Consider the following 12038-nt stretch of genomic DNA (forward strand, 5'->3'; position numbering starts at 1 on the left):
TGTTTAAAAGACAATATTCAAAATAAAGTTCCTAATAAAGGCAAAGCAACTGATCAACAAACAAAGGGAGATAGTAGAGAGCAACGAGTGACTAGCTCTCTTAAGGTTTACTATACAAACAGTAGGAGATAGATGATAGATGAGCTAAGATTACTTGCAAGTGTAGGTAATATAGATATTATTGCCATAACTGAGACCTGGTTCAACTTGAAGGATAGAGAAATGCCTTCTGAATACAACAGGGTTATAAACTATTCTACACTGACAGGGCCAACAGGAAGGGTGGTGGTGTGGCGATATATGTCAGGTAATTTAAATTGTTGTGTTAGACATGATATAAGAATAGAAACATCGGACACAGAATCTGTTTGGCTATAGTTTCTCGAGGGGTATGAAAAATTAATTTTGGTTATGATATGCTGTATAGTCCTTGTGGCTTAGCGCTTCTTTTTGATTATAATAATAATAATGGTTATGATATATAGGCCCCCAACCCTTGATAGGGAGTGCAGTAAGCTGTTATGGGACGAAATTCATAAGGCATCTAGATATGAAAATGTTGTGTTAATGGGGGATTTAAACTTTAGACAAATTGATTGGAACAATTTGACAGGAAATTTTGAGTCTAGTGACTTTCTTGATACAGTTCAGGATTGCTTTTTAAAAGTTTGTGACAGAACCAACTAGAGGAAACAGTCTGCTTGACTTGGGTCTTGCCAACAAAGATTCACTAATTAATAATCTTGAGGTTAATGATGAGCTTGGGGAAAGTGATCACAAATCACTTAGTTTCAATATATTATGGAATTACCCAGTAAACTGCAATCAAGTCTCTGTCCCAGACTTTCGATTGGCTGATTTCATGGGACTGAAAAATTACCTGGATGGGCTAAATTGGATGATCAATCTTGAATAGACTGATGGACTGAACACATCGACTCAAGGTTGAGGGACTGATTACCTCATTCTCCTCCTGTTCTTCAAGTTTCTCCTACGTATGGACTGATGAAGCCACTGTGTGGCGAAACGTTTCCTCAATAAAGATACCCAAGAGTTGCACATGTGTCTAATTTATCAAACTGGCATAGTGCCTGATAAGTGGAAAATGGCAAATGTAATACCTATTTACAAGGCAGGTGACAGGTCCTTAGCTTCGAACTATAGATCAATAAGCCTTACCTCATATGTGTCTTACCTAACAAGCCTTACCTCCACAGTGGGAAAATTTATAGAATCAATACTTGCCGAGGCAATTCGTAGCCATCTTGATAGGCATAAATTGATAAATGAATCTCAACACGGTTTTACTAAAGAGCGTTCCTGTCTTACGAATTTACTAACTTTTTTCGCTAAGGTGTTTAAGGAGGTAGATCATGGTATTGAATGTGATATTGTGTATATGGACTTCAGTAAGGCTTTCGATAGAGTTCCACATCAGAGACTTTTGAGGAAACTTAAGGCACACGGAATAGTAGGAGAATTTTTTTCCTGGGTAGAGGCGTGGTTGACAAATAGGCAGCAAAGAGTTTGCATAAATGGGGAGAAATCAGAATGGGGGCACGTCACAAGCGGTGTTCCACAGGGGTCAGTGTTGGGCCCCTTGTTGTTCACAATTTACATAAACGATATAGATGAGGGAATAAATAGCGAAATAAGCAAATTTGCTGATGACACCAAAATAGGCCGTCCAATTCATTCTATTGAGGACATTAGTGCACTCCTGGATGATTTCAATAGATTGATGCAGTGGTCGGAGAAGTGGCAGATGCAGTTTAATATAGACAAATGCAAAGTGCTAAATGCTGGACAGGACAATAACCATGTCACTTATAAACTGAATAGTGAAGATCTTAATTCTACTGATTGCGAAAAGGATTTAGGAGTTCTAGTTAGCAGTAATCTGAAACCAAGACAACAGCGCATAAGTGTTAGCAATAAAGCTAACAAGAAGTATAAATAATAGAAGTCCTCAGGTTGGTAGGTAAGACACATAGGCAACAGTTAGGCAACTAACTGTAATTCCAGACTATGGAACTGAAGTTCTCCAGGCTGAGGGACTGACAACCTCAAATCTACGACTTCAAAGGTGATGGACTGATTACATCGTCTTCACATCTCTACTGTTCCTGCCTACTTTCTGTATTCGACTGAAGAAGCTTACTGTGTAGGCGAAACGTTTCGGACTAAAGTTGCCTAAGTATTGCCTATGTGTCTTACCTACCAACCTGTCGGTATTGTATACCATTTTGATATTCAAGTCCTCAGGTTGTTCTTCAACTCTATATATCCTTGGTTAGGCCTCATTTAGATTATGCTGCACAGTTCTGGTTACCATATTACAGAATGGATGTAAATGCTCTGGAAAACGTAAAGAGGAGGATGACAAAGTTAATCCCATGTATCAGAAATCTTCCCTATGAGGATAGACTGAGGGCCCTGAATCTGCACTCTCTCGAAAGGCGTAGATTTAGGGGGGATATGATTGAGGTGTATAAATGGAAAACGGGAATAAATAAAGGGGATGTAAATAGAGTGCTGAAAATATCCAGCCAAGTTGGAAAAGTTCTGATTCAGGAAGGATATAGGAAAGCACTGGTTTAAGAACATAAGAACATAAGAATGGAGGAACACTTCAGAAGGCCCACTGGCCCATGCGAGGCAGGTCCTTATCAAAACAACCTCTGAACATTAAAATGGTATAAAATACCGACAGGTTGTTAGGTAAGACACATATGCAACAGTTAGGTATCTTTATTATGAAACGTTTCGCCTACACAGTAGGCTTCTTCAGTCAAGTACAGAAAAGTTGATAGAAGCAGAAGATACTTGAAGACGATGTAATCAGTCCATCACCCTTAAAGTTTTGAGGTGGTCAGTCCCTCAGTCTGGAGAAGAGCATTGTTCCATAGTATGAAACAATATGGAGAAGAAGTGACAGGATGGAGCTTTTTATAGCGCCAAGAGGTGAGACGTAGGCCACTAGGAGAGGTAAGAACTCAGATGTTGAGAGGTCAGGTCCCTCTCAAATCCAGCCCATCTCACTAGTGGAAGTTGTCGAAGTTGATTGCAGGTCTGTACCAAGATACCCTTGTGTTGCAGTGTCTGACAGATTGAACATTAAAATGGTTTAAAATACCGACAGGTTGTTAGGTAAGACACATATGCAACAGATAGGTATCTTTATTATGAAACGTTTCGCCTACACAGTAGGCTTCTTCAGTCAAGTACAGAAAAGTTGATAGAAGCAGAAGATACTTGAAGACGATGTAATCAGTCCATCGCCCTTAAAGTTTTGAGGTGGTCAGTCCCTCAGTCTGGAGAAGAGCATTGTTCCATAGTATGAAACAATATGGAGAAGAAGTGACAGGATGGAGCTTTTTATAGCGCCAAGAGGTGAGACGTAGGGACCTGACTTCTCAACATCTGAGTTCTTACCTCTCCTAGTGGCCTACGTCTCACCTCTTGGCGCTATAAAAAGCTCCATCCTGTCACTTCTTCTCCATATTGTTTCATACTATGGAACAATGCTCTTCTCCAGACTGAGGGACTGACCACCTCAAAACTTTAAGGGTGATGGACTGATTACATCGTCTTCAAGTATCTTCTGCTTCTATCAACTTTTCTGTACTTGACTGAAGAAGCCTACTGTGTAGGCGAAACGTTTCATAATAAAGATACCTAACTGTTGCATATGTGTCTTACCTAACAACCTGTCGGTATTTTATACCATTTTAATGTTCAATCTGTCAGACACTGCAACACAAGGGTATCTTGGTACAGACCTGCAATCAACTTCGACAACTTCCACTAGTGAGAGGGGCTGGATTTGAGAGGGACCTGACTTCTCAACATCTGAGTTCTTACCTCTCCTAGTGGCCTACGTCTCACCTCTTGGCGCTATAAAAAGCTCCATCCTGTCACTTCTTCTCCATATTGTTTCATACTATGGAACAATGCTCTTCTCCAGACTGAGGGACTGACCACCTCAAAACTTTAAGGGTGATGGACTGATTACATCGTCTTCAAGTATCTTCTGCTTCTATCAACTTTTCTGTACTTGACTGAAGAAGCCTACTGTGTAGGCGAAACGTTTCATAATACAGATACCTAACTGTTGCATATGTGTCTTACCTAACAAAACAACCTCTACCTAAAGCTACCCAAGAAATAACTCCCGTACCCCATGACACCAATCAAACCCAGCCCCTCCCACTCATATACTTGTCCAATCTCTTCTTAAAGCTACCCAAGGTCTTAGCCTCTATCACCCCACTGGGAAGACTGTTCCACGCATCTACAACTCTGTTAGAAAACCAGTACTTACCTATGTCCTTTCTAAATCTAAATTTATCCAACTTAAATCCATTATTTCTGGTTCTTACCTGGTTCGACACCCTCAGTACTTTATTAATATCTCCCTTGTTTATGCCCGTCATCCACTTATACACTTCAATGATATCTCCCCTCATTCTACGCCTCTCCAGAGAGTGGAGATTTAAGGCTTTAAGTCTATCTTCATACGGGAGATTCCTTACACAGTAAATCATTTTAGTCATTCTTCTCTGTACGTTCTCTAATGAGTCTATATCGATCCTGTAGTAAGGGGACCAAAACTGAGCAGCATAATCTAAATGAGGCCTCAATAGTGATGTATAGAGCTGTAAAATAACTTTTGGACTTCTGTTACTTATACTTCTTGAGATAAATCCAAGTAATCTGTTGGCCTTGTTGCACACACTAAGGCACTGCTGTCTTGGCTTTAGATTTCTGCTCACCAAGACTCTCAAGTCCTTTTCACATTCTGTATGATCAAGCTCTACTTCACCTAGATTATAGCTTCGAGGGTTATTTTCATTACCTTACACTTATCAACATTGAACTTCATCTGCCATTTTCAGACCAGGACATTAATTTGTCCAAATCCTCCTGGAGCTCATTGCTATCCTCCTCAGAGTGAATTATACGGCCTATCTTTGTATCATCAGCAAACTTACTCATGTTACTCGTAATCCCTTCATCAAGGTCATTAATGTTGATAAATTAGACACATGTGCAACTCTTGGGTATCTTTATTGAGGAAACGTTTCGCCACACAGTGGGTTCATCAGTCCATACAAAGGAGAATCTTGAAGAACAGGAGGAGAATGAGGTAATCAGTCCCTCAACCTTGAGTCGATGTGGTCAGTCCATCAATCTTGAATAGAATGATTCTATTCAAGATTGATGGACTGACCATATCGACTCAAGGTTGAGGGACTGATTACCTCATTCTCCTCCTGTTCTTCAAGATTCTCCTTTGTATGGACTGATGAACCCACTGTGTGGCGAAACGTTTCCTCAATAAAGATACCCAAGAGTTGCACATGTGTCTAATTTATCAACATGTCGGTTCTCTGAACCATTCATCTACAAAGGTCATTAATGTAAATTATGAACAAGAGAGGGCCTAAAACTGATCCTTGTGGAACGCCACTAGTGACTAATCCCCATTCAGATTTCACTCCATTAATGGTAACTCTCTGCTTTCTATTGGTAAGCCATGCCTCTATCCATGCTAGGACTTTACCTCCTATACCATGAACTGCCACTTTTTTCAAGAGTCTCCTGTGAGGTACTCTATCGTAGGCTTTACTAAAATCCAAATAAACAATATCATATTCCTTATCACTGTCAACTGCCTCAAATGTTCTATTGAAGAACGTCAGCAAGTTTGTCAGGCAGGAACGACCTCTCGTGAATCCATGCTGAGATTCATTTATCAAGTTATGCTCTTCAAGGTGACTTCTGATAATGTCAGCTATAATTGATTCTAATAACTTGCCCACTATAGATGTCAGGCTTATTGGACGGTAATTTGAAGGAACGGACTTATCCCCTGATTTGAATATAGGAACCACATTACCCATCTTCCACAACTCTGGCACAACACCGGTAAGGATGGACGCATTAAACACACTCGTTAATGGCTGACTAAGCTCCATCTTGCATTCCTTAAGTACCCTGGAAAACAACTCATCGGGTCCCGGGGACTTATTTTGCTTCAGTTTGTCTATCTGTTTAATAACCATGTCCCTCGTGACAGTAATATTAGTTAATTTAAATTCATCAGGAACTAAATAATTGTTAATTACTGGAATTTCATTTACATTTTCCTGTGTAAAAACTGACAAAAAATAGTCATTAAATAAGGAACACATTTCCAGTTCGTTATCCGTCAGCTGTCCATTCCCAGTTTTCAGAGGTCCTACTTTTTCCTTCACCTTCGTCCTATACACTTGAAAGAACCCCTTTGGATTAGTCTTTGATTCACTAGCAACTCTAATTTCATAGTCACGTTTAGCCTTTCTAATCCCCTTTTTTACTTCTCTTTTAAGCTGAACATATTGGTCAGTAAGGTTAACCTCTCCTCTTCTGATGTGCCTATAAATTCTCCTTTTCTCCCCTAATAGATGCTTTAACCTACTGTTAACCCATTTGGGATCGTTATTATTAGACCTAATATCTCTCTGGGGAATGTATATACTCTGGGCACGGTGTACATTATTAAGAAAAAAATCATAAAAGCAGATCCTTTCATAATCATAAGTATGATCATCGCCAATAAAATCATTAGCTAGATAACCCCAATCAAGATTAGACAGATGTTCTCTAAGTCCATTATAGTCAGCAGAACGGAAATCAGGGATTTTTACTGTATTATCATTATTCTTGCATTCCCAGTTAATGCTAAAAGTGATGGATTTGTGATCACTTGCGCCAAGCTCTTCAGTGATCTCCAAATTATTCATGAGTGTTTCCTTATTTGACAAGACTAGGTCTAGCAAATTATCACCCCTGGTAGGCTCTGTCACTCTCTGCTTCAGAAAACAGTCCTGAACTGTTTCCATAAAGTCACTGGACTCTAGATTACCTGTCAAAGAATTCCAGTCATTTTGACTAAAGTTAAAGTCCCCTACTATGACTATGTTATTGTGTCTAGAAGCCCTAACAATTTCGTCCCAAAGAAGTCTCCCTCTATCGTGATCCAAGCCTGGAGGTCGGTATATTACACCTAGAATTAGTTTTTCTTGACCCTCTACAAACTCTACCCAAACAGATTCTGTTACTGCTCCATCTATTTTTATACCTGTTTTTATGCAACAATTAATATTTTCTCGAACATATAATGCAACTCCTCCCCCCTTCCCATTACATCTATCCACATTGAACAACTTAAATCCCTGAATATTACACTCAGCAGTCATATCCCGACTCTTTAAATCATACCACGTTTCAGTTAATGCAATGATATCAAAGTTCCCAGCACATGCTACCAAACGTAGTTCATTAATTTTATTTCTTGCACTTCGACTGTTAGCATAAAATACCATCATATGTTTTTTCTTCTGCACATTTTTCCTATTCATCTTTGTTTTTACACAATTTCTGAAATTATCATTACCCAGAGTTACTCCATGACAGTTACTATTAAGATTCTTAATATGAGAGCATAAGTCAATATATCCATACTCATTATTTATCATTTCTAAACCCATACCTCTAACTAATCCTAGTTTAAAGTCCTAACAACCCCCTCAACTGAGTTAGCAAGAAAACCCACACCTGCCCTGGATAAGTGAACCCCATCCCTGGCATACATGTCATTTCGGCCATAGAAGTTGTCCCAGTTGTCAATGAATGGTACTGCATTATCCTTGCAGTGTTTATCCAGCCAACAATTAATACCAATTGCTCTGGACAACCATTCATTACCAACACCTCTTCTTGGCAAAATGCCACATATAACAGGGCGCCCCCCTTCTTCATAATGATGTCTATAGCTGTCCTGAACTTTCTAACTAAATCCTCACTTCCACGCTTGCCTACATCATTGCCTCCAGCACTGAGGCAAATAATAGGATTGATCCCATTACCGTTCATGATGTTGTCAAGCCGGCTAACAATGTCCTCCATCCCAGCCCCAGGAAAGCAAACCCTCTGTCTCCTACTCCTGTCCTTCAAGCAGAATGCCCTATCCATGTATCTAACCTGGCTGTCCCCAACAGCAACAATATTCTTACCTTCCTTGTTGTCGTTCGTCGTGAGGGTCCCAGTAGTCGACTCACATTCGTCCGGTAGCACCGAGAATGCGTTGGAGGTTTCACAAGAGTTTCCACAGCAGTCTCTTTCTTCTTCATCGTTTCTGGCTTTCCATTCGTCTTCTTGATCGTCAACTTCGTCGTCCCCTGCTGTCCAGCCACTGACCACGATCCCTTCTTGACCTGAGGACTCGAAACAGGAGGACTACTACTAATCCTCTTGTTTTCCTCGGTCAATTGCCGTATCTCCATCTTCGCTACCCCATCTCCAGAGTTGTGGATGAGTGGGACAAACTCCCGAGTACCATCATAGAAGCTAAGACCTTGTGTAGTTTTAAAAATAAGTTGGATAAATACATTAGTGGGTGTGGGTGGGTGTGAGTTGGACCTGACTAGCTTGGGCTACCAGGTCTGGTGCCGTGCTCCTTCCTTAAGTGGAAGTGACCTGACTAGGTGGTCATTGTTCTAGGCCGGGGGGTGGCATGGACCTGCTTCGCATGGGTCAGTAGGCCTGTTGCAGTGTTCCTTCTTTCTTATGTTCTTATGTTCTTAAAGCTATGTATAGTTCCTGCCTCCACTACATCACTTGCTAGGCTATTCCACTTTCTGACGACTGTAGACAGCCTGTACTGTCTGCATAGACAGCCTATGCTGTGTGCCAGCTTAGTTCATATTTCGCGGCATTCAGGTGCTGCCCTCTAGGCCTGTCCAGGTCAGTGGGACGCTGGTCCCACTCGCTCACTCACTCAGCGGCCTAGAAGCAGTCAACAAGTCTACTCCCTCTCTCCTTCGTGGGCATTGCCCTCCCTAGCCATGGGCACAACACACAAGCCTGTGTACCCACCACAACTTTGCAAATAAAATAAGAAGCCTCTGAAGACGTATCATTTACTCCCCGCTACCAGAAACACCAAATAATTTTGTTTCACATTGGTGGCAGCGGTGGGATGCTGTGACGTGGGGTCGCTGGGACGCCTCTTACAATTCTCGAAGAAATTCGGCAAATTTCGGCTAGATCCTGCTTGTACCTGTGTCTGGATGATGAAACGTGCAGACACGACATCAGGATAACTCGTTGAGAGACGGATGCTTGTTGTGCAGGGTGATGAAGTGAACAACTTCATTCCTTCCTCTCTCCAGGCAAACACAACTGCTGCGACCACCTCTTCCCACCATTTATAACCAGATTGTTTGGTGATGCTGGAAGCGGGGTTCAATTACAGATGTGGTTCCAGGACACTTCTTTTAACTGCGGTATCTGGGGTGCCCATGCCGTGTGTTAAGTCCCCATGGCCCAGGAGGGCCATGGCTGCGAGGAGATAGGAGTCACCCTGTTGACTGAGTCTAGGCCGCTGAGAGAGTCAGCAAGAAACCAGCGCTACCAGAAACACCAAATAATTTTGTTTCGCATGACTCTATGACTGAAGAAATACTTCCTAACATCCCTGTGACTCGTCTGAGTCTTCAACTTCCAATTTTGACCCCTTGTTTCTGTGTCCCCTCTCTGGAACATCCATCTTAGTCCACCTTATGTATTCCACGCAGTAATTTGCATCTCTAACTTCTTGACGTGCTTGACCAGGTGTGGGTTCCAAACTGGTGCTGCATACTCAAGTATGGGCCTGACGTACACAGTGTACAGTGTCTTGAACGGTTCCTTACTAAGGTATCGGAATGCTATTCTCAGGTTTGCCAGGCACCCATATGCTGCAGCAGTTATCTTGTTGATATGTTCCTCCGGAGATGTGCTCGGTGTTATGGTCACCCCAAGATCTTTCTCCTTGAGTGAGATTTGCAGTCTTTGTCCACCAAGCCTATACTCTATCTGCGGTCTTCTTTGGCCTTCCCCAATCTGTATGACCCATCCTGTGTAATGGCATACGACAGGGAAAGGGGGAAGAAATCTAGCTAACTTTGGTTCTCCCACCGTGTGACTATTATATAGAGTAGGGTAGCAGCACAGCTGATGTGTCCCAGCTTTGTCTCTATACGTTTCGCTCACCCCGGAAATCACCCTGGGAGTTTTTCTTCGCCCGTCGGCTCACACCACCATTAACCAGGTGAGTGAACTAGGTTTTCCGCATCTGACTTGAAGGATGATTCTCAGAGTAGGGGAAGCCAGTTCTCTCATCCTAATCACCTTCATTAAGGATTTGTATCTCTTGGCATCTTCCTTCTGTTTCGGGTTGTTGGTGCTGTGTGAGTGCTCAACTAGCTCTGAATCTTAGGGTCTCGTGCTGCCCTGTGGATCATGCAGCGCCTGGGGAATGTGAGGTTGAATCAACTTGTCAGTTTTCTAAACAGTTTTCTATGCAATTTATTCATAGACCTCCATCTGCATTAATTAAAAGGCCTCTTTTGAGGAGATAATAATAATAATAATAATAATAATAATAATAATAATAATAATAATAATTATAATAATAATAATAATAATAATAATAATAATAATAATAATAATAATAATAATAATTATTATTATTATTATTATTATTATTATTATTATTATTATTATTATTATTATTATTATTATGTTTAGTTTAATAGTTATGATATTAAAAATATATATAATGGGTAAATGTAACTAGTAAGAATTCATAATAAAAAATGAATTTGGTTGTCGCTGAAGATAATTATTATTATTATAATCAAGGGGGAAGCGCTAAACCCGGAGGATTATACAGCACCTGGGGGGGGGGATGTGGAAGGCATTCAGGCTTAATTCGAGGAACTGGAGCACAGATCTAATTCCCTAAATCAAGAGCCCCTCACCAACATCAAGGAACCTTCCCTGAGGGTTGTCGCTGAAGGAAAACTGTCTGGACTTCATCAAAACACAAAATTAAATATATATTTTGAAGGACACATGCTTTTTCTTACAGAAATACAAAAAATGTTAGTTACAACGAGAACAAAAGCAATAAAAAATATATACATAAAAGAGCAAGAGCCAATCAGGTATTCCCACGTCATGGAGTCTCCACGCTAGGTAAGATCACTTGGTGCTGAGACAAGGTAGTGAGCGCAGCCTTCCATGGGAGGCTGGTGTGACCACTCAGTGCTTGGACTTGTCGGTGCGAAGAGGTAACTGAAGAGGCTGTTCAGAGGTAACTTAGAGTGGCTGCGGTTTTGTAACTTTGTTTTAGTGATTAGCCGACGGACCACTGAACCTCCATTAGCCGTGGTGCTTAATAACCTACACGGGTTTTGCGCTTCACATTAAATATGATACGGTGATTGCCTTTTGAAAATAAGGAACGATCGCTCACGAGTGCCTCTGAAGGCTGTTGCTGCCTTATATTTGGATCTTGCTTGGAAGAGCTTCAACTGGTGGAGGAAACAGAGCGATGCCTTCCTCGAAGAGCCCAGTGGTAGGTTACCGATACAGAATGAGACATGAAGACGAGGACGACACCATTACCTCGTGGGGCCACGACAATCCAGCCTTCGTCGGAGTAACTGAAGAAGGCGAAGCCACAGCGAGCCCGCAGACCAGCAGCAGCACTCATGACGCTGCTGTACACACCATCAGCGTATCACCTCAGACAGGCAAGGGCCACGCCCTCCCCGAGAAAGTTCTCTCGCTCAAGCAAAACACGCAGGAGCTACCCAAGGACAAGAGATCCCAGCAGCGTGAGACACCAAAAGAAGATATCCACAGCTCAGAGGAGGAGGGCAAGTCTGCTGTTGCTCCGCAGGTAAGACGCGGCGGCTCATGGTATTCAATGATATATTTGTTTGTTATTAATTTATTTGTAAATGTGTATTGTGGGGAGAAATTATGTATTTTAAACTAATTTGAGTATTATTAGTAGTAGCAGTAGTAATATTAAAAGTATTATTATCATTATTATTATTATTATTATTATTATTATTATTATTATTATTATTATTAATGAAAGCACTAATCCTATAAGGATCATACAGACTGCAAGGAATAGATTTAGAGAGGGTTGTGGG

At 41.2% G+C, this 12038-nt stretch overlaps 1 protein-coding gene across 1 annotated transcript in view; it reads left to right on the top strand.

Moving 5' to 3' along the window:
* The first annotated feature begins 11133 nt into the window (after positions 1–11133).
* Positions 11134–12038, top strand: part of LOC128690443 (facilitated trehalose transporter Tret1) — a 36349-nt gene continuing 35444 nt past the window's right edge. The window contains exon 1 of the mRNA XM_070089699.1: positions 11134–11776. Coding sequence (XP_069945800.1) covers positions 11426–11776 — 351 coding nt within the window. The 5' untranslated portion in view covers positions 11134–11425. The remainder of the gene's footprint in view (positions 11777–12038) is intronic.

This window comes from Cherax quadricarinatus, chromosome 29, assembly GCF_038502225.1.
Source record: "Cherax quadricarinatus isolate ZL_2023a chromosome 29, ASM3850222v1, whole genome shotgun sequence".
In the NCBI taxonomy this organism is placed as follows: domain Eukaryota; kingdom Metazoa; phylum Arthropoda; class Malacostraca; order Decapoda; family Parastacidae; genus Cherax; species Cherax quadricarinatus.